General features: G+C 35.8%; 1 protein-coding gene across 1 annotated transcript in view; it reads left to right on the top strand.

Moving 5' to 3' along the window:
• Nucleotides 1-24,482, top strand: part of SVEP1 (sushi, von Willebrand factor type A, EGF and pentraxin domain containing 1) — a 249,330-nt gene that overhangs the window by 109,728 nt on the left and 115,120 nt on the right. The window contains 9 exon segments of the mRNA XM_049784433.1: nt 2,154-2,283; nt 7,408-7,515; nt 9,251-9,382; nt 10,423-10,617; nt 12,363-12,484; nt 14,687-14,795; nt 17,742-17,906; nt 18,586-18,819; nt 23,179-23,340. Coding sequence (XP_049640390.1) covers nt 2,154-2,283; nt 7,408-7,515; nt 9,251-9,382; nt 10,423-10,617; nt 12,363-12,484; nt 14,687-14,795; nt 17,742-17,906; nt 18,586-18,819; nt 23,179-23,340 — 1,357 coding nt within the window.

The following is a 24,482-nucleotide window of genomic DNA, read 5'->3' as shown; positions in this document are numbered from 1 at the left end:
GCTGTTTGGGAGTGTTCCCGTTTTTTCAATTTCATGGAAGAGCTTGGCTAGGATTGATAGTAGCTCCTCTTGAAAGGTTACAGAGGCCTTTGGCATGGCGGAGGGCTGCCAACTGCCATGCTGGCAGGATCTCCCGGCTCGGCTCCCAGGAAGAAAAGAGATCCTTCTGGAGCCAGAAGGCTGGAAGGTCAGCAGTATTTGTCTTGAGAGAATTAAAGACATGGATACATGTTGTAACTTTTTGTAGTATTTGGGCTACACCCAGCAATGCTCAGAACTTACTCTTGACTCTGCACACAGGGGTCACCTCTGACAAGGCTCAGGAGGCTGATAAGGGATGCTATGGATCATGCCTGTCAGCTGTATGCAAAGCCAACTCTTTTTCCATTGTTATGTTTCTCTGGTCCTGATATAGAGTAATACATCAATTTAATTTTTAAAGTACAGTGTGATTTTTAGGATTAATTATACTTCAAGTGATGAATGTGTGTTGAAGAAGGCTCTCCTAAGTAGTTCCCACTTCTTTTAAAAGTCCTGTGAGGAGAGCTGAGAAGAGAGGTACTCCAGCACTCATGTCACGAACTCTACCAGGGCCAGGGCATCCTCAGAACAGCATCTGTTGTCTGTGCTTTAAGTTGTACAGAGCTCCTGGGTCTCCTGAGAACTGATTGAAAAGTTCCCCCAAATAATAATTCAAATGAAAGATTTCAAAAAACCTATAAAATCATGCATCCTTTTTGATGTCATCATTGTCACCCTCATCATTGTCATAATTATCAAACATTAAGAAGACTTCAGGGGCCCAAGAGATAATACCACATGTAAGGCATATATTTTGCATGCAACCAATCTGGGTTCTATACCTAGCATCAAATATGGTTTCTCAGGTTCTGCCAGGACTTATCTCTGAGCATAGAACCAGAAGTTAGTCCTGAGCACAACCAGGTAGAAGAAAAAGGAGGAGAAGGACAAGGGCATGGAGAAGAATCAGAAAGAGAAACAAAAGGAGGAGGATCAAGGACATAGTTCAGAAACTAAGAAGTTTTTATGATAAATATATGTTCAAATAGTTTTTAAAATACAGGTATATTGTGTGGATGCTTAGGTTTCTGAGAGCTTGTACATCATAATTATGATTTACTTACTGAGTCAACTGTTTGGTTAAGAGAGTCCTCTCCTGTGTATTGTTGGGAGGGTATTATATCCATATTAGAAGCAAAAACAAAGGAGAATTGTGTCATTTCCCAGAACCACCTTGAGATAAATATACTGGCCTGTGCTTACATTTGGTGAGAAAACTTCCAGATATTAATCACTGTTTTCACTTTCACTCTGGGCACTGTTAGGCCAGGATAGGTCCTAGAATTAACTTTGGCTTTACCCCATCCCCAGGCTGAAGGAGAGGAATTAGTGTCCTTTACTTCTCTTTCCCAATGTGAAAGAGAAATAAATCCAACTACTGTTTTCAAATGTACATTTCAAAACCAGCTGCAAAGTAGGGGAAAGTGCTGCCAACATGTTAAAGTTTAGAATGTTTATTACATAACATATTAGCATATATTAGTTTTTATCACATCATAATTTTTATGAAATGCAAAAATGACGATGCAAATTAATACAATGTTTATAAGATATTTCATGAACTATTAATAAAATATTAATTACTGAGTTTAATCATTCTGTCCATAAAATTTATCATAAAGGAAAACTGAATGTATTTTTAATTGTCTATGAATGAGTGTTCATTCCAGTGATATATGCAATAATAAAACTTGGGAGTTATGTAAATATCCTTCAGTAGTTTTCTCTTTTTTAAATTGTTTTATATTAATAATTTTTCTTAAAGAAAGTCTCATATATTTATTCTATAGAACATCATGGAGATATCTGAGTCATCCTAAATTCTAAAAACTGTGCAATAGAATAAAAATGTTGTGTAACATTGCATACTATTTAAAAATAACATTCCATATGTATTTCAACACTGTGAGTGATGTAATTAGAATACTTTCTAAATAAATAACCTCAAAAGACTGCCTTCTTACTCTCCTGTTACTCTATGTTAAAAATGTCATATTTAGTTTCATTTCACTATATAAAAACAGAAATAGCAAATATACTATTGATTTTCACTCTCAAATTTTCTTTAAAAGGTATCACTCCATGTTCATCCAGCTTTTACTCCACCTTACCTTTTCCCAATTGGAGATGTTGCTATCACATACACAGCAACTGACCAATCCAGCAACCAAGCCAGCTGCACTTTCCATGTCAGGGTTATAGGTAAGTCTTCATTTTTCATGGTTGTCTGCTTATTTATCTTTAACTTCCTTCTCAGTGATTCTTCCCATTAATATGGAAATTTCTTAAGTCAATACATCTTTTAGTCTATCTGTATATATATATATATATATATATATATATATATATATATATATATATGTGCGTGTATATATATGTGTGTGTGTGTAGGTGATTAGGAGGTGATTAGGCCTTACTCCTGGCTCTGTCCTCAGGAATTATCCTGACAGGCTCAGGAAAACATATGGGATGCTGGGGGTTGAAATCAGGTTGGCTGAATGCAAGGCAAGAACTAGTGTATGATCTCTCCAATTGTCATATTTATTACTACTTTTTTAATGTGAGTCACACAATCTGGTCTTCTGTGCCATACATGCATTCTGTATGAATGCATACAGAAACTTTAATCAATATCAACTATTATTTGCTTTCTAGTCCTTGATAATCTTTTGTCACATTACATTAAAAATTTCTCTTATCAAAGCCACCCCCTCTTCTAGTTTCTATGACACTAGTCTTTCGTGATCCCCCAACCTACCCCCCCAATTTTTCTCATTTTTCTTTATCAGTCTCTGAAGACATTTCTTTCTCAAACCAACTTCTAAATGTGTATCATTCTAAGAGTCCCAATCTTGATCACCTCTTCTCTTTCTCTCACTATAGTTTTCTTGTCAATGTGGTAAATCTTCCAAATCCCAGATATCTACAACTCAGAGCTTTTTCCTGAAATTCAAACTAAAAAATAAAACTATATGAACATCTCATAGGCATTTCAGCCCATCCAAACCTAAACAATTTCTTAGCTATGTACATGGCATGAGTATCCATATAGATACCAACCAAGAATCTTGAATTATCCTTAATTCCTGCCCTTATCTTAACAATGTACAAGTTATTCAGTTATCCTATGTCTAATTCACTTAATATCTTTAAAATTTCTCTCAGTTTCTCCATCCTCACTATTCTAGATTAGTCAATATTCTGGGGCTGGGAGAAAGTGAGTTTTCTACATTATCTCCCAATTCTTTTATGTTTTCAATCTGTTCAGTGAATATTTTGTTTGTTTGTTTTTTGGGTCACACCTGGCAGCACTCAGAAGTTACTCCTGGCTCTATGCTCAGAAATCACTCCTGGCAGGCACGGGAGACCATATGGGATGCCAGGATTTGAACCACCATCCTTCTGCATGCAAAGCAAACACCCTACCTCCACGCTATCTCTCCAGCCCTGTTCAGTGAATATTTGATAGCTACTACATACCTGCCAACAAGATGTACTAGATGAAGAAAGAGCATATAGAGTTCACTATGTTGGTTAAAAACTTATACATAGACCCTAAATTCAGGCTTCTTGCATTCTTATCTGGCATTCCCACTTAGAGACAATGTGATGAGTCACAGTTCTTGTGGCTCCATTTCATCATTTCAAAATAAAATTAATAAGAGTGTTATAGGATGAATACGAGGCTTTTTTTAATTAAGAACCACAAACTACTTAAACTAATTCCTACTGCATATTAAAATTTATGTAAATATATTTTACCATATTTAGTTCAGATATCTTTTGATGTGTTCACTTTTAAAATTTAATACATTAAACTGATTTTAGGGGATGTAGATAGCTTATTTATATACTAATATATATTAAACATGATCCCTGCCCTATAAAATACATATTTTAATAAAAGTAGATTACAAAAGAGTCCAGGGAAAATCAATCTAGTCTACAAAACTGAGGTTACCAAATGATGGGAGTGGGAGGCTAAAGGAGAAAGAAAGAAGTGAAAAAAAAAAAAAAGAACAACCTTGTAAACCACAGTGTTTAAATAAAGTAATTTTAAAAAAGCTAAAATAAGGGGCCCGGAGAGATAGCACAGTGGCGTTTGCCTTGCAAGCAGCCGATCCAGGACCAAAGGTGGTTGGTTCGAATCTCGGTGTCCCATATGGTCCCCCGTGCCTGCCAGGAGCTATTTCTGAGCAGACAGCCAGGAGTCACTCCTAAGCACTGCCGGGTGTGGCCCAAAAACAAACAAACAAAAAAAAGCTAAAATAAAATAAAATGTTAAATGCATGTTAACTGATATTCTTTAATGTTTAAAATCATATACATTCTCTATATATACAGATATATAAATATATAAATTGATTTTGATGCAGGTTGTACATGTATATAATATGTATGAATTACTTTGTTTACATATCTGAATGCCTATAAAATTTACTGCTTTTAATAAATAAAAATATAAAGGACATAGGATAGTGGTGGAGTGTCTTGGACACTTTGGTGATGATAGTGGATGTTTAGTAACCTTGTACATCAAAATAAATTTACACAATTTAATCCATGCTTCCTAAACCACAAAACAAAAAGAAAATCTCTAGAGTTGAGGATATGATTCAAGTGGTAGGACACGTGTAGGACACATACGTTGTATGATCAAGGCCCTGAGTATAATCCCTAGCCCCATATGCCCTACACTCGGCACCACCAGATGTTGGTCCTATTTTTTTAATCAGTTTAATTTATTTTATAGTGCTTGGCAGTTTGTTGTTGCTTTTTCAATGTTGCCTTAAGTATGAATGTTTTCAATTATCTGAAAGTTTCTGATTAAGATTTTTAGAGTACTGTGATTCAAAATGTGGAAATGTGGTTAAAGAATTTTCCAACTTTTAATTTTTTACAATCTAGCCAGCAAGTGAAATATAAAATGAATACTTAAGTGTCTAGCTTGGCAACTGCTGAATTTTTCAAGCCACAATGGAGAGAGAAAAGGAAGAGGGGGCAGAAGGAAAAGGGGCAAGGAAAAAAAAAGGACAGTGAGGGAGAGAGAGAGCGAGAGAGAGAGAGAGAGAGAGACAGACAGACAGACAGACAGACAGACAGACAGACAGACAGACAGACAGACAGAGACGGAGAGACAGACAAACAGACAGACAGGCAGACAGACAGACAGACAGGGAGAGACAGACAGAGACGGACAGGGAGAGAGACGGAAGGGAGAGAGACGGACAGGGAGAGACAGACAGAGACAGAGAGACAGAGAGACAGAGAGAGAGAATCACAAAGTTGTTTTTTTTTTTCTCTCAGCTGCCTGGCGATTGGTGTCTTACTGATAAGAGGGGAAGTGGGAATGTTTTTGCTAAGCATTCCCCATACTGCTGCCTCATGCCTGTTAAAAATAGGCCTTTTGTGTCTTCTTTTGAAAACAGAAATCTATTGTTTTTACAGAGATTGACCTAGTCTTGCAGTTCTTTTGTACCCGTGAGCCCACTTTTAAGTGTTTTCTAAAATTAGTTAAGTTGTGAACAGTTTAGAAACATCCATTAGTAAACATCCTTTGTTTTGAGGAACATAGTAAATCATATCTAACTGACTTAACTATGAATTAACTTGATCAACATTCTCCAAGAGAATTGACTATTTATGAGCATTCCTTCACTCAACAACTTTTCAACAATACAAGCACATGTCCTGGTCCAGATACTAGGCAATACAGGGGAGACTTAACCATATACAATGAAGACTCCCGCAGCAGTTGGCAGGATTTACAATCTAGGAAAGTGATAAACCAAAGGTACTGCTCTAATAAAATGGCTTGCGGGAAGAAAAAGAAAGTTCATCATTTCGCCACCAAACTTAATGTAAGCTAGAAATCTGTATATTCTCACAACAGTATATTCCATTTTCGAACATGTGCTTTCCTTGGTAGAAATATTCTGATATTGATGCCTGTGATAATAATTTGTGGGAGGGGAACTTCCAAGCAGTCTTTGTTTATTTTTTTTAAATATCTTTATTTAAGTAACATGATTACAAACATGTTTGTAGTTGAGTTTCAGTTATAAAAAAGGACACACCTCCTTCACCAATGCAACATTCCCACCACCGATGCCCCCCCTCCGCTCCCCCCCCACACACACACCCTGTCTGTACTCAAGACAGACATTCTATTTCTCTCACTCACTATCATTGTCATGATAGTTGTCAGTGTAATTATTTCTCTAATTGAATTCACTATTCTTTGTGGTAAGCTTCATATCATGGGCCAATATGAAGATCGATATGCCTTCCAGCCCTCATCTTTATTGTCTCTGGGTATTATTACAATAATGTCTTTGAACATTTGAAATGTCTTCCAAGCAGTCTTTGGAGGATCATGGACTGCTCATAGAAATACTTAGCCTGGCTGTGCAAGTCACTTGGATCAGTGCTTAGGCTTACAATATGGTACTTAGAAGGAGGACAGAGGAAGGCAGGTGATGCCAAAGTTCAGATCTGGGGCCTGTCACGTGGAGTATGCACTTCAGTCCTTTGAGTTATTTTTCTAGCTCCTCTGACTATAATTTACTCAGTGACCTCAGATAAGTCTCTTTAATTTGTCTAGTCTGAGATTCCTAACCTATTAAATTAGAAAAATATCTAATTACTCTCTCAAAATTTGAAAGCATGTTATTGTGTACTTCAAATGTGTAAAGTCAACAAGAACAATAAAACTACCTCATACAACTTGTTTACTCTACATCTTAGACCGCAGCATGCCATCTTTGCCCACAACCTTAAGCCTTCCAGCTGCCTTACATCTTCACTGACATCTTGGTGTTCTCTACAGCAGATCTCAGTTCTCTGCCCATTGCCTCTTCCATTTAGCCATCTGACAAGCCAGTTTTGACCCTGCAGGTAGCAAGGAGATCTTAGAAGTGACTGGTTATTTCACTTGTTTTGCTAATCTGTGAAGAATCACTTCATTCCAGGATATGTTAAGCTCATCTGATATGTATAACATATACAGATTAATTCTCCACTACCTCCAGAATTGCCTTGCACACTTTTATGTTTATGATGATTTTCAAAACATGGTGTTTCTTCTTTAACAAGTAAGGAGCAGGATAGTAAAACTGAATAAATAAATGAATGAATGAGTTTTCCTTTCATGTTAAGACCAGGGACACACAGTCCTCCTTATCCAAGAAGCCCAGAGTCAAGCTGTGTTGTGATTCGTAAGGTCAAGACTGCCTTATAGCACAAATAGACCTCAGTGTTCCCTTGAAGGCCGCCTCATTATGTTGGAACATTGGTGACTTCTTTCTGTGGTTTCATGTTCTGCAGATGTAGAGCCACCTTCCATAGACTGGTGCAGGTCCCCACCTGCAATCGAGGTGTCCGAGAAGGAGCATGCTGTGATTTGGGATGAGCCTCAGTTTTCTGACAACTCAGGTGAGCCCAGGATTTTAGTCTCCCATGGTAAAATTGAATATTTTTATTGCTAAAAAACTTTCAGAAACGATGAGAAAAAGGTGGAAAACAAACTGCATATGTCTAGGAAGAATAAATAATTATATAATATAATATGAATATAATAAGTTTTAGTGCTAGAATACTTACTTATAATTTAATATTGTTAACCTGACCACTCCTTAGGGTTTCTCTCCATTCAGTATTCAGTGGACATTCACTAGGTCTATGCTAAGCCTATAATTGATAAGGGCTGTACTTGAAAAGATCCCAGTATATTTATTCAGTCTCTAAGCTTGTATTGCTCTAAAAGCATTAATTATGTATTTTATTTGTACCTCTGGCATAGTTCAAGTATTCATGTTTAATTTCTTTTCTTTTTCATGTTTAATTTCTTAAACATTTGAGAAAAATTAGAACAGTAAATGTAAGGAATACAATCAAAGTTTACTATGAAATTTGTACTAAATTCCAAGAAACAACAATAAAATGTATATTAAATTGATTTCCTAATTAAGTTAACATTATCTAGTTAAATCTGACCTAGCAAAAATAGATTACATACTTAGCAAGAATACATTAATTTAATGAGGTTTTTGAGCCTTTTATTTCTGTTGTAAGTATATATAGTTTCAGTAAGTTTCTTTATATTATAGTACAGTTTCTGTTCTGCATAGTAAATATTGTGTCTTTTTCTTTTAAATAATTTAGTCAATAAAGTTTTATTTAAGTTATCCTATGTGCTGTTCTCATCTGTCTTTCCTTTAGGGTGCCTAGAGAGAGCATAGAAGGTTCTTAGGACTCCCCTGGTGGCTATGGCAGGTGGGAGGAGACAGGATCATGTAGGCCTGCTGGAACAAGCAGCTAACTAACTGAGTGGCCACTGTGTCCTGGAATTTTTGAGTATTTTGTTACAACGTGAAAAAGCATCTTTTGCTCTTTAATTATAGATCAAGTCAACATTAAAAGTTTGCTGCTTATTTGGAACTAGACAACCTAGTAGGCCTGGAGCTTGTAGTTGGTCTTATGCCAGGATGCTTCATGGATAAGGTCTCCATGTTTTTAGACCAAAGGTTTTTCCTTTCTATTTTCCCCATATTTTGCTGTGCCTATGCAAAACAACAACAAAAAATTGCCACACACCTTTTTTAAAATTATTATTATATTTTTTTTATTTCTTATCTTTTAAATTGGGGCTCCTGCCTTTTTCACAGAACCTTGGGACACAGATTACTTTACCACATAATTCCACATTTTTCTATAAAACTAAGAGGAAAGGAATAAAGAAAAGCTGGGGGCCAGGGGCCAAGTGGTGTCAGATACATTGGCAAGGAAATAAATAAGGAGAGAACTAAATATCCAAGCCAAAGTCAATGAAATAGAAATAAGAGACCTAAACTTTAATGATCTAAAATCACAGGGGCCTTTTACCCTGTCAGGCAAGGGGCCAAAGGATGGTGGGATAGGTTGTACGCTGGGTCCATTGGTGGAGGGAGATTGACACTGGTGGTGGGAAGGGCCTTGACTCATTGTATATCTGAAATTCAACTATAAAGTACTCTATAGATCACAATTGTTTCAATAAAATTAATTAAAAAAAAAAGAATAGAAAGAAAAAAGAAAAATAAATAAAAGTTTGCATACTTAGAAGACCAAAATTCAAATCCCATAAGGTGTCTACAGACCAATAGCTTCATATTCCTTTGTTCCTTTTTAGGAGCTCCATTAGTCATCACCAGAAGTCATTCACCAGGAGACTTGTTCCCGCATGGGGACACTGTCGTGAGGTATACAGCTACTGATCCATCGGGCAATAACAGAACATGTGATATCCACATTGTCATAAAAGGTATTCTTTTTATAACCCCCCCCACACATATCAAGTGGACCTTTGTTATACTTAACTCTGTTTTTACTTTGTCAAAGTAAAGACTGTAAGAAGACTGTAAACCAAGAGCTTGGGGGCAAAATGGGATGCAACATTTGGGGGTAAGATGGGATGTGTCATGGAGAGAGTCACAGAACAACAGAATACATGCATGCACCCCCACACTCACACACCCACATCCACACCCACCCACACCCCAACACACCCCCACACTCACAGCACAGTACAGCACAACAAAACACCGCTATCAGCCCAAGAATCAACATCATCAACATCACATAAGAGCATTTTTCATCTATTCATCATAAAGAGGAGAGAAATCCACATGGTGTCTTGTGCCCTATGTCCTGAAAGAGGCTGAAAGTAGGCATTAGTTGGTATTAAGAGACAGATATTTTTTTCTTTAAGTTTCCAATTACTATTAATTCAAGATAAATAGAAAAATTATAAGTCTTTATTTTTTAAAATAAAATTTCAATTTTTACAATTCACATTTGAAAGCTTGAGGAGAGATATTTGGAAAATGTATTTGCTATGTAATTTATCTATTTTTCATATTTATTAAAAGAAACAAACCTCAAGTCAGAAATACTTTTAGCTTTTGGTAAAGTATATACAACCTCTATTTAGGTTTTCAATTATTCCCACCTAGGAATCATTTTTTTCTTTAATGTTCACACTAAAAATTTATTTTTGCTTGTTTATGGTCCACATCTGGCAGTGCTCCGTGGTTATTCCTTGTTCTGTGCCCAAGAGTGACCCCTGGTGGTATTCAGAACACCATATGTGGCTCCAGGAGTTCAAATTTAACCCCTGTGCTATTTCTCCCACACTAAAAATTTATGACAAGGTGTTTTTATTTATTTTTTGTTTTTGTTTTTGTTTCTTTTTGAAATTGTGATGGACAGAAAGACTTTACAAGAGTCAGAGTAGATTCCTGGCGTTTAATTTCTATTTCTTATATCACTGAATATGAATAACACAAATTTTCTTTTACTCAGGCTCTCCCTGTGAAGTTTCATTTACACCTGTCAATGGGGATTTTGTATGTACTCAAGATAGTTTTGGAGTTAATTGTACACTAAGATGTTTAGAGGGCTATGATTTCACAGAAGGGTCAACTGGAAAATATTTCTGTTCTTATGAAGATGGTATCTGGAAACCACCATATTCCATTGAGTGGCCTGACTGTGCTAGTAAGTTTTCAAAATTAGATTAATATTTGCATGTTGTCTGTCCATTTCTAAGCATATAACTTATTAAAGATACATATTAAATATACATATACATATAAGATACATATTTGTCCATTTAAAAATTTTAGCAAGTATGGGTCAGAACCATACTACAGTGGGTAGGACATTTGCCTCACATGCAGCGGACACAGGTTTGATACCCAGTACCCCATCGTACTCCAAGTCCACAAAAGAGTAATTCCTGAGTGCAGAGTCAGGAATAGCTCCTGAGCCCTGCTGGATGTGGCCCAAGATACAACAATGACAACAATAACAACATCAGCAATCTAACCCACCAGAATCTTAGATTGCTTTAGGATAAAATTCAGTTTAAGACAAAGCCATTTTACCTCTGGTACTGTTATTTACTAGGAATATCTGAAGATAATTGTGAACATGTGTTTGACTTGTCAATTTGTTTAAAATTCCACACTTTTGTTTATTTGTTTTTTGTTTGTTGAATAAGGGAAGGAGTATATACATCAATGTTTAGGGGCTATTTCCAGTTTGTTGTTTGGTGGTTACTCCCAGGGATGTCTGGAGGACAATGAGCTATCTCCCTGGCCCCAAAATGTGTTTATTTTTTAATTTAAAATGTATTGATCTATCATTGATTTTCAATACTATCTAAATTTTGGAAGTATGACTTCATGCGTCTGTATATCTGACTACACTCACCTTCTTCACTCTGTCAAATGGCCCCTTCTACACTTCCCTTTTAAACTTCTGCCCTTCACCCTTTTGGAATGATCATATTTTTGAACTTAAAATACAGTCTTATAATTTGTAGACAAGCAAGTCAACATATGTTGATAGAATGAAAGGTCAGTCATATTCTCTTTAGACTTGATTTATATTTTAGAGTTTTTCTGTAATCTTAAATATGTATTGTTTTTAAAAAGAACCAATATCTTTGGGTAGTATAAATAAATATTATTTAGGGTGAATATTTGATTTACTTTAAGAGAGGGGGTTTTAATGCCTTTGTCTTAAAAATAATTAGTCCAATACATTTATACTGTCTAGTCTTTTTCCAAATTTAGAAGGCAAACTGAAGCAATATTTTTCAGTTCCAACACGGATTTTAAATACATTTTAGCATTTTTATGCAATGCTATTAGGAAGTATTATTTCTTTTTTTTCTTTTTTTGGTTAGGAAGTATTATTTCTGTATATTATAAGACATTTTACTGAGCCAAATTAGGAAGATTTCTGAATTAAGAAGAAATTTGTCTTTATAAAAATGATTGGGTATACTTTTACTATACATTAGTATTTATTTTAAAATATATGCATATGTAGTATTTGACTCAGTCAGAATTTTGCCAACATTTCTAGAAATTAATAAAAACAATTTTTCTATCTTTTTTCTCTAAATTCTCACTATAATATGTAGCAAATTTAACATTGGATCTCTGGTGTAGTGTTACTTGGCTCATGTTTATAAAATCAACTAATACTTATAAACTTTGTGTGAGTGAGGGACATTGAGGGATCATACCATGATGTCACAAATGTAAGAGAAGTATTCTACCACTAAGCTGTATTCTTGCCCTTCCTTTCAAATTTTTCACGACTACAATCTCATTTTATAACAATCTTCAAATTATAGTAGAGTTTAAGAACTAAGTTACAGTTATTTCATAGAGAGTTAAATAATTATTTTGAAAACTCTGAAGCTGTTTTTATTTTTCCAACATTTCCAGTAAAACGGTTTGCAAATAATGGGTTCAAGTCCTTTGAAATGTTATATAAAGCAACTCGCTGTGATGACACAGATATGTTAAAAAAATTTTCTGAAGCCTTTGAGACCACTCTGGGGAAAATGGTATGTAGTAACATTCCTTTATTGTTGTTTTATTTTTTTAAGGATTATATTGAACTTTTTATTTCCACTCTGGATCATCTACAACTAACATTTTTTATCTATCTTCTTTGTGATCCAAATTTTTCTTAATATTTAGAATTTACTTATATGTTTGAATGAAATTATAAATAAATGAAGTAATAAGTAAATAAGTTGAATTCTAAGTAGATATATTCTAATTTCTAAGTCATAAATTTTGAGAAGTCTAGGGTTCACATGACTTAGGAATATCCATGTTGTTATTTAAAGTATCATAGTGGAGACCAGAGCAATAGCACAGTGGGTTAGGTATTTGCCTTGCACAAGGCCAATCAGGTTCCTCAGCATCCCATATAGTCCCCAAAGACTGCCAGGAGTAATTTCTGTGTGCAGAACCAGCCACTACCACTGAGCACTGCTGAATGTGGCCCCAAAACAAAATAATTTAAAGTATCATAAAATTTTCATTATAGACTATTTCTTTTATAAGAAAATTGAGACTACAATTTTCTTCCCCATAAGCTTTGTTTAGGATTCAGCAATTACAAGGTATAAAAATAATGTATTTAATGGAAATTGAGAATATAAAAGGCAGAAAAGTGTTATATGCATATTTGTAAGATATATAAATATATCTCTGTATATTTTATCAAAGTGGGTAGCTAAGATTGGGAATATATTCTAAAAGTACATTTAGTAGTAATAGCATTAATAATAGCAGTATATTATATTTTTCATACCATAAGACATACCTTCCCCCCCCCCCCCAAAGTGCATCTTAATGGAGTGAATGCCTCCTGAATGCAGGGGAGGAGAGCATCTAAAAACCCTGTTCATCTTATGGTCGAGTAAGTCTTAGAGAGCAAAAAATACTGTAATTGTTGTAGCATATGACAGAAAGAGGGCAGTTGAGGAGATGAGCATACAAAGACACAGGCCTAAGTATGAGTACACATATAGGTGGAAGTGTGTTAAATATTGTGTCGGTTGTGAAAAAAATAATGCAGAATTATCATCTGAGAATAAGAATGAAGGAGATTGGTATGGGTTGTAATGAGAAAACTTAGAATAAAATTTTTCCTAAGAGAGCACAATGAAATATACAAAAGAAATATAGCATTGTCAGTGAGCAGAATTGATTTTCTCTTGAGCTATAATTGACCCAGTGGATGCAACTGTGAATAAAGCAGAATGATTAAGAAGTCCAGGGAGGTTCAACAAATTAAGGAGTAGGCACGGAAAGGGATCATTCATGGTGATGGATCTTGGAAACTAGAGTGAATTCTAAAGTGATTCTAAAAGCAAATACAGACATAAGGAGTTCAGAGACAGTGACAGGCTTATAGAGCCAATGGATTATAGCTTCTAAGGAAGTCAAAGGATCATCAGATTCCTGGTAGTAGAAAAGCTTGAAGATGCTGGTGAGAATTATGTCTGAGAATGTGTCCATGAGAATAACCTATAAAGCTGGAAGATAGAAAGAACTTGGAGAGGAAAAGGAACTGAGAAACTGAAATTTGGAGGATTAACTGGGTGGATATAGATGACAAGAATCAGATTACGTAGAGTTTCTAAATGAATGGGAAGAATAAAGACTGCAAATGGCAGTCACAGGAAAGGCAGTATTTGATGTGGTTAGGTTTTTAGTAACATGAGCAAAATTGTGAGACTTTTATGATGTGTATAGAAAGATCTGAATACAACAGTAACATATGGAGGACTTCCTTTTCCCTGCACCCTTATGAAAACTGAAATTCAGCTTCATTGAGAAAAAAAAGATGAAGAAAATATAAAAGATGGATAAAATAAATAAATAAAAGATTTACTAGTTGCTGTCTGTGGACTTAAAGAGGGTTGGTCTAGAGGAAGGTTTTGAAAGTTTGCAGAAGAGTGGGTGTTGGAATGAGAGAAAAAAAGATCTGAAATAATCAAATGGATATGGCTTCAGAGTCTAAAGTCCAGAGTCCTTATGGTCAGTAATACCATTGGGGAGATAAGGCATGAGAAAAATTCTGTTCAGAGGGTTGTTAGGGACTGCAGAAGATTAGATAGAGATGATCAGGAGTAATTTCAGAAACTTGCCAATCTTTCTCCTGGGGAATGAATGATACAAAGGCCTGGGAAGCAAAGTACATCTTAGAGTACACAGCTGTGACTCACATTCTCTTGATCTTTCATTTCTAGGTCCCATCATTTTGTAGTGAGGCCGATGACATTGACTGCAGACTGGAGACTCTGACCAAAAAATATTGTCTCGAATATAATTATGACTATGAAAATGGCTTTGCAATTGGTAATTATGTAAAGTGTTGATAGTTGGCAAGACTAATTTGCAAAATATGAAACTAATTTCAGAAAAGTGAGACAAATTAGAAAACTATATTTTAATACTTTAATCATCAAATATTTAGATGGCTATAATATTTGATATGTGATTAATGATCTTTCTGGAGATATAAGTTTGGGATACTAAATCATTCCAAAATTTTAGGCAAAAATTAAGATAATCAAAACAAAAGGTTTAGCAATTATGATTGTGAAATTCAAATATATTACCTTAGAAAAGAATAATAATAGTTATGAAGTACAAATAGCAATTTTTATGTGACATTCAATTTTAATTATAATCAAGAAATTAAAGTTAAAGTAGTTGAATGTATAAAAGATTCAAACATTTTACCCAAAATATACTGGTTAATTTATTAAGGTTTCCAGTGAAATTTTCATATTTTCTATGTCTGAACTCTGAACATTTTTTATGGTTATTCCTACATTTGGTTTGTCCTTTTTTAGGCTAGAGTATTTAATCATTCGATTTACCACCTAGAATGAAATTGGGATAATCCACATCCCCAAAATAATTTGGTTCTGTATATGATATAAATGTGGGCACCTATGTCAATATTTCATATAAACATTAATATTTAGTTAACATTATATTGAGGACACTTTTGACATTAAATATTGTATCAATACAATTTAATGGCCATATACTATTTTAATCAATTTATCTGTCATAAATCATATAAGAAATGTCCTATTGGTAAATCTTGAGCACCTTTCCATTTCTAACTAGTATGTTCAACTTTCAGTGAACGCGATAGGTTAATTAAAAAAAAAAAAGCTTACTTCAGTGGACAAATCTATCGAAACATAACTGGTATTTAAGTACACATAGCTAAGTAGTAACCGTATGTCCTGAACTGCCTTAATATGATTTAATATAATGACGATATTCCTTGGTCTTGGTTCTTCCTCAAACTTTTGTAGTAATAATGTTGTTCTATATTTTTAAAAGAAGAAACTTAGTTCAAGAAATGAAAATAACTTGACTAACATTGTATCCACCTAGCAGCCACAGTTGAGTCTATAGCTATTCATGGTAATTCAAAAAAAGCTAAAGAATTGTTTGTTGCACAATTCCCACCTTTAAAATATAATGTAAATATATTGAATAATCTTTACTAAAGGAAAACATCTTTGTGTGCATTAAGTTTATAAAATGGATATAAAAATAATGGTGAGGGGCCGGGAAGGTGGCGCTAAAGGTAAGGTGCCTGCCTTGCAAGCGCTACCATAGGACAGACAGCGGTTCGATACCCTGGCATCCCATATGGTCCCCCCCAAGCCAGGGGCAATTTCTGAGCGCATAGCCAGGAGTAACCCCTGAGCGTCAAACGGGTGTGGCCCAAAAACCAAAATAAAAATAAAAATAAAAATAATGGTGCAAACCATGACAGTAATAAGTTAGAAGTCTATAACTACTCTTAACTCAATCACTGAGGCTAAATTAATTAACTAGTAGGTCAAAAGTAGACTAATTTCAGTGCCTATGTAGCACCATAATGACTTCCTTATTTTCATCTAATTAATTGTTCAACTAAAAGTAATAGAAAGTGCCTAACAGTTTTCTTTTTTTTTAAAGCTATTCTTTTCTTTTTAATAATATATTTATTTAAACACCTTGATTACAATTATGATTGTTGTTGGATTTCAGTCATACAAAGAACACCCCCCTTCACCAGTGCAACATTCCCACCACCAATATCCCAAATCTCCCTCCTCCCCACCCTCCCCCACCTGTATTCTAGACAGGCTTTCTACTTCCCTCATTCATTCACATTGTTATGATGGTCCTCAATGTAGTTATTTCTCTAACTGCATTCACCACTCTTTGTGGTGAGCTTCATGTCGTGAGCTGGACATTCCAGCCTTCCTCTCTTTTGTCTCTGAGAATTATCGCAAAAAATGTCTTTCATTTTTCTTAAAACCCATAGATGAGTGAGACTATTCTGCATCTATCTCTCTCCCTCTGTCTTATTTCACTCAGCATAATAGGTTCAATGTACATCCATGTATAGGAAAATGTCATGACTTCATCTCTCCTGATGACTGCATAATATTTCATTGTATCTATGTACCACAGTTTTTTTAGCCACTCATCTGTTGAAGGGAATCTTAGTTGTTTCCAGAGTCTGGCTATGGTAAATAGCGCTGCAATAAATATAGGTGTGAGGAAGGGAGTTTTGTATTGTATTTTTGTGTTCCTAGGGTATGTCCCTAGGAATGGTATAGCTGGATGGTATGAGAGCACAATTACCATTTTTTGGAGGAATCTCCATATCACATTCCATAAAGGTTGGACTAGACAACATTCCCACCAGCAGTGAATAAAAGTTTCTTTCTCTCATAATCCCACTAGCACTGCTTATGCCAATCTCTGTGGCATAAGATGGTACCTCATAGTTGTTTGGATTTGCATCTCCCTGAATATTAGTGATATGGCACATTTTTTCATGTGCCTTTTGGCCACTTGTATTTCTTCTTTGAGGAAGTGTCTGTTCATTTCTTCTCCCCATTTTTTTGATGGGATTTGATTTTTTTTTTGTAAAGTTCTGTCAGTGCCTTGTATATTTTGAATATTAGCCCCTTCTCTGATGGGTATTGGGTAAATAGTTTCTCCCACTCAGTGGTGGCTCTTGTATCCCGGACACTATTTCCTTTGAGGTACAGAATTTCTCAGTTTAATATATTCCCATCTGTTTTTCCTCTGCTTCCAGAAAGTATCTAGCATTTTTCAATAGAAGATTATTGATGGAAACCTTTTTGTGGTACAAGATGGACACTTTTGGGGGAAATCAATGGTGATGGTAATTTGTCTTATGGTTAAACTTTAGAAATTAAGAAATGATAAAGATAAAAATATAGAAGCATTTGTTTCTCTTCCCTAAATGTCCAGAACCAGTGGGCTGGGATGCAGCTAACAGAGTAGATTACTCTTATGATCATTTTCTGGATGCTGTACAAGAATCCCCCATGGCTGCTGACAAAACCAGATCTTCACGGACACAAAGAAGCATACCAGAGTCTAATCACAAAATTAAGTTAGTTTTTAACATCACAGGTAAGGAATGAAAGTATTTGAAAAAGTGAAGTGTGAAATTCTTTGTTGAAAATTTATTCAATTCTTTCATTTGTAACCTTTATTAGGAAAAGATCTTGGAACTAAAAATTAGGGAGAGCATCATCAAGTTGGTCTTGTTTTTCCTTGAAGTTTATATTCTACATGTATTTTACAGTTCAATGGCAGCTCCCTGCTGTATTCAGCTTGCCCTAATGTTTTAGAAAGCAAAATTTCACAAGACTCCAATATGTTTGAATCACTAACTCTGGGGGGAAAAAAATGATGGGGAAGATCTTAAAGTATAGAACATAAGGTGCTTGCCTTCATTGCACCTAACCGCCATTTAATCCCTGGCACCAGATCTGGTGCCCTGAACACTACTAAGAATGAGTCCGATGCACTGAGTCAAAAGTAACCCCTGAGTATAGTCAGGGATAGCCCTCTTGAGAAAAGTGATGTTGAACCAGCATAAGAGAAAATATCAAGACAATTTTTGTAAATACCAAAACTGTTCATTTGTATATTTGTTGTTCAGCAAGTAAAAATTAAGTTTGAGTTTAAGTTTTCTTGTGGGTTTTAAATATAGCATCTCTTTATTCATTGCATGTAACACCAACTGATTTAATGAAACAACACGAGTGCATGTGTCATGTTTTATTGCGTTTTGTTTTTATCTCAGCTAGTGTGCCATTACCTGATGAAAGAAATGACACCCTTGAATTGGAAAATCAGCAGAGACTCATTAAGACATTGGAAACTATCACAAATCAACTGAAAAGAACGCTTAATAAGGAGCCCATGAATTCCATTCAGCTTGCATCAGAAACGCTGATTGCCGATAGCAATTCCATAGAAACTGGAAAGGCTTTTCTGTTCTGCAGACCGGGATCAGTGCTGAGAGGGCGCATGTGTGGTAAGACTTTTCCTTGCCATCAAAAATATTTGTTATTTCATTCGAATGATATGAGTAAAGCAGTTTTGCAAATCTGAAGAGATGTTGCAATAAAACATAGTTTATTATTGCTATGTGGTTCTTACTGTTATGTCTTAAGTGTCTAACCACTTTGGTCAGGACAAATAGACTATTTTAGATGAGGGACACAATTTTTGGTTTCACCATAGATAGTTAGACTCAGAGCTTTTGGCAGTTGCTGCAATAACATTAACTCATACTTTGGGACTATTTCTGTAAGCAGTAAACAGATCCCAATATAAATCTGTTTAACAGCTCTATGAAATACTGATATATAAGTGATATATATGTATGTATATGTGTGTTAGATTTTAAAATAATTTTTGCTTGTTTTTGGATCACACCAAGCAGTGCTCAAGAGTTTCTCTTGGCTCTGCCCTCAGGAATTACTTCTGATGCTCTAGGAACCATATGGGATGTTGGGGATCAAATCTGGTTTGCTGCATGCAAGGAAAGCACCTTACCTGCTGAGCTATTTCTCCAACCCCTCTTTTTAATTTTTTTAAATTTAGTTCCAGTCATACAATGTTCTAAAACTATCTCTTCACCAGTGTATATTTTCCACCAGCAATGTCCCCAGTTTTCCTTAGTCTGTCACTATGATAGATGCTTCTCTCCTCTCTTTTCTCTCTCTCTCCCTCTTCCTACCACTTGTTTTCTTTTGAGACACTATGTTTTGCAATACTGAAAGAGTATCATACACATCAGTTTACTTCCTGTTAGCACCCAGTTTTTATCCAGTACATTTTGAAGTACATTTTATGTATGATAATTCAAAAGGGACAGAGGTTCAGAACTTACTTAGCATTATTAATTACAAGAACAATAATGTGTGCATTGATAGTCCCACTAAGCAGCCAACTCTAAATATACATGGCATGAACTTTATTATAGTATACAGTTAAGTAATATTTAATCATTCATTTAATCATCCATCCATTACTTCTCTCATAATTCTAAACACATTTATAACTCCAAAAGGTCATCCAATCCTCACTGAGCAGTTACTCCACACTCTTCACATTCTTCTTTCTCTGCCCTTGACCCTGTAGTGGGGTTTATTTTTGTTATTTTGAAGCCACACTCATGGATGCTCAGCGCTTACTCCTGGCTCTGTGCTCAGGTATTAATTAATCACTTTTGGCAGGAATCAGGAGATCAAAAGGGATTCTGGGTTTCAAACCCAGATAGGCAGTGTTCAAGAAAAATGCTTTTACCCACTCTATTTCCCTGCCCCCTTTTTCTAAGGGTTAATTTTAAACCCTATCTAAACAATAGCTCTCCCCTGCTTCCAAATATGTCATCCTATATAGAGTAGCAGAGTTTTCTCTAGCCAAAAGCTATGTACTCAGCTGATCAACTGACAGGAATCTAATATAAATCTTTCTGTGGGATCCTGTGTCTCATGCTGGGCAAACCTCTCTCAGTAGTTCTTCTTAGGTTTGTTGCCAGTGCTCAGTTGGGTTTTTAAAGTGAGATAAATGTATCATCAAAGGCACATTCAAATGGTCTTTCTGGGGCTGGGAATGCAACTCAGATGGTAAAGTGCCTGCCCAGCATGTGTGTCTTCCTGGATTTGACCCCTGGTGCTGCAGGGCCCCCTGAGCACCCACACCTCCAGCTCTTTTATAGGAAAAAAAAAAAAAGAAACGAATAAAGAAAGAAAGAAATGTCATTCTGGGCCAGGAAGATACTTGAGTAGTGGACTACTGGCCTAATCCCAATTTAAATCCCCAGCACTGAATAGCATGGCTCTGCAAAAAACAAACAAACAAACAACAACAACAAAAACCACAAAATGATCATTTTGATGCTGCTCTTGACTCTTCCTAGCTTTGTGGGTATAAATCAGGTATGTTCTTGAACAGCATGTCATATTGTTTGTTTGTTTTTGGGTCATACCCTGTGACACTCAGGGGTCACTCCTGGCTATGCACTCAGAAATTGCTTCTGGCTTGGGGATCCATATGGGACTTCTGGGATCGAACCAAGGTTCATCCTGGGTCAGCCTCATGCAAGGCAAACACCCTAATGCTTTGCTATCATTCCAGCCCCCTTGTATCACATTTCTCAGTGTGATCTCCAGGGTAGTCATGCTGTCATCAGACTCCCTTACACAGGCTGATGCTCCTCCCTAAGAGAGTTGAAAGCAGCAATTTTCAACAACTAAGTTGAAAGCCACTGGTCTGTCACAGTGATCATCAGTCTGCTTTCTGCACACTAGTGCAATGTCCATTCACAGGCATAGACCTAAGAGGATTGGAAACCACTAACTTAAGCACTCTTGAAATATAGTGAGTGAGTCCTAAAACTAATGCATAATGTCATTCGGGAGTAGAACTTTGGAATCTGAATAGTAGTAAATTCCCAGTAAGTCTTATATTCTTGAACCAAATCCCTGAGCAAAGTAGCATTTTTAGTTTTATCCCAACAGAGACTCTAACTTTATTTTTTATTGTGGGCAAAGTGAATTACAAATCTTTCACAGTAATAGTTAAGGCACATAGTAGTAATGAATGAGGGGGAAGCTAACTTTTATAGTGGCCTACTGGTAGTGGGAATATTGCACTGGTGAAGAGGGGTGGTCTTTATTTGACTGAAACCCATCTACAAACATGTTTGTAATCATGGTGCTTAAATAAAGACATTATTTTTAAAGAGTTCCAAATTCAAGATTCATCCCAAAAAGACCATTAAGGAGATGAACAGCACTGCAATAAAGCATGGGAGTTTATTTACCAGCATGCTGGGTTCACCTTTCTAAGGCAATGACCCCTTACTGAGCTTTCAGGCTTCTTTAATAGGGTTACAAAGGCTTCAAACCATCACAGTTAACCTTTAAGTTGATTGGCTGTTGTCTAGGCTGTTGTCTAGGCTGTTTCCTTTTATGGCTAGATATCTAGAGTGGTATATTGTGGTTTATAGGGCTTTGGAGTCTGCATCAGCTGAAGTAGTAAAGGAGGGGCTCGGGCACCAACTGGGCACCCATGACCTTGTCTGAAGTGGCTGTTCTGACCTAGTCTTTGTTCCTTAAAACTTGAGCCTGTCATGGCTGTACTTAGATTCACAGTAAAGCTAGGTTATAGTTAATTCTAAATCAAACTTTAGATCCTAACAGTAAGTTCCCAAGTAAGTCCTAAGTATATATACTTGAACCAGCCCTGAGCAAAGTAGATTTTTAGTTTCCTCCCTACAGAGAAGCTCTGATAGCGGCCTTTTCAATGGCTTTAATGTTCTTCAGATTCAAGATTTCTGAACTACTTCAAGCCTGTCAAATCTCCAAGTAAATGAATCTAAATCCTGATGCTTTCTGAGCCCTTGCACATGAGGGACTTGTGCCTTTTTTCAGTTGTCAACAATTCCTCCAAGCAGAAACCACCAGATCTATCTAGCTCACCTCTTTGAGACACAATTCCTTGGCCTGATCTTGTTTCTGGAAATGATGTTGCACACACTGGTCATTTACATTGCAAAGTTTCTTAAGGAAAACCACTCGGAGGAACAGTGAAGGAAATGCCTTTAACTCAAAAAGTTTCAAATTAATCCACATTACCACCGCTTTGTCTTCTTCTACCAGACTTTTCTTGGCAAGCTGTGTGCTTCCCATGGTGATCTGGTTTGTCCTAAGTTAACTCCCACATTGAAGACCCATCCTATTAGCCCTATGTCTGTTTAATAAGAATTTACATTTTCTCTTCTCCGAGAAGAAATAAAATTAATCACTGTTAGTTTTTAAGAATGTATTCCTATCTTTTTTAAATATAATATAAATAAATATAAAAAGAATAATAAAATATAACAGATTATTTAAAAGACAGTATTGTAATAATACCCAGAGAAAATAGAGGTGAGGGCTGGAAGAACCAGCCATGATATAAAGCTTACCACAAAGAGTGGTGAATGCAGTTAAAAAAATAACTACACTAACAACTATTAATGGTAGTGAGTGAGAGAAATAGAATGCCTGTCTCAAATACAGGCAGGAATGGGGGAGAAGGGAGATGAAGGCATTGGTGGTGGGAATGTTGCACTAATGAAGTGGGATGTTCTTTTTATGACTGAAACCCAACTACAAACATGTTTGTAATCATGGTGCTTAAATAAAGATACTATATAAGAAAAAAAGAATGTATTTCCAAAGTAAACCTTGTGAGTAAACCTCTGGTGCTACAATTTAACTTCCCCAAAATGGAACCTGGGGCCTGCTTTATTCATGCCATGTCTTATGAAAAAAGGAAATTAAGCATGGAATATTGCTGTCAGGTACTATATTCTGATTTATTTTATCCCCTTCTTCAGTCAATTGTCCTTTAGGAACCCATTATTCTATGGAGCATTCTGTCTGTGAAAGCTGCTATATGGGATTCTATCAAGATGAAGAAGGACAACTTGAGTGCAAAGCCTGTCCACCAGGGACTCATACAGAATACCTTCATTCAAGAAGCATCTCGGAATGCAAAGGTCAGGGCCAGGACTCATTTTGAATTCAAGTCTGAATTTTGTTTGCACTTATGAAATCTAAATGGCAAATGGGAAGAAGTAAGAGCATGACCAACATCAAAAAAGTTCATCTGGTTTTCTTTCTTATAACTAGAAAATATTGCCTGAAGGTTCCCTACTCTTAAAGAAGTCCACATTTGGAAACATTCCATCTCCCACTCCATATAAGCCTTCACCATCAAGAATTCCAGTCCACATTCATCAGGGAACCTAGTTATTTTTTACTGCCTCTCACATTAGTCAGTGGAAATTACTTTAATGACACTTGACTATGATTAAATTTCTCTCATATGGTTGGATCAACTTTCCATTTACTTGGAGAGGAACCATTCTAAGTGTGTGTGTGTGTGTGTGTTGTTGTTGTTGTTGTTGTTGTTGTTGCCACTAAACTTTTTAATATTTACATTGCTATTTTTTCTTGTTTCATTTTGGGGGCCATACCTGGCAGCACTCTGTGTTCAGAAATTATTCCTAGCAAGCATAGGGGAACATATAGAATGCTGGAGACTGAACTTGGGTCATTCACTTGCAAGGCAAATAAATGCCCTTTACCTGCTGTGCTATTGCTCTGGTATTCTACATTGCTGTTCTTATTGGGCATTCCCAATGGAAACACTTTCTTCCATATAAAAATAATAATAAGGCACATACTAAAGGGAATAAAAAATTCCAAATTTTTCTCTTCCTACTGTTGTAAATACAGGTGTAAATGCTCTCTGATCAATGTAAGTTTGATAATTATGATAAATGAGGGGGAGTATACTAGAAATGTAAGCACTGCTGACAAGTGAGTTCTTTATGAAGGAAAAGAAAGTGCCCTAGGAACCTGGCATTCTAGCCAAGTCAGGTTCTACAAAGTTACTTATAATTTCTGTGGGCCTGATGCTAACATTACTTTTATTTTTAACTTAATCTGTCCAAGATATTTGTGGAGTCTACAAGGCAGCAGAACCAGCTGTTAGAACAAGAAAGAAAAAGCTGTAGCTGAATTTGGGTTCTGTTTGTCAATCAGGAAAACAAGCCCCTCAGTGTTTAATTTGTTTATTTTTGTTTTGTTTAGTTTTGAGAATTCCTTTATTTCATAGCTTTGAGATGCCTGTTTC

The sequence above is a fragment of the Suncus etruscus genome, chromosome 1, assembly GCF_024139225.1.
Source record: "Suncus etruscus isolate mSunEtr1 chromosome 1, mSunEtr1.pri.cur, whole genome shotgun sequence".
In the NCBI taxonomy this organism is placed as follows: domain Eukaryota; kingdom Metazoa; phylum Chordata; class Mammalia; order Eulipotyphla; family Soricidae; genus Suncus; species Suncus etruscus.
This window is presented reverse-complemented; position numbering and strand designations above follow the sequence as displayed.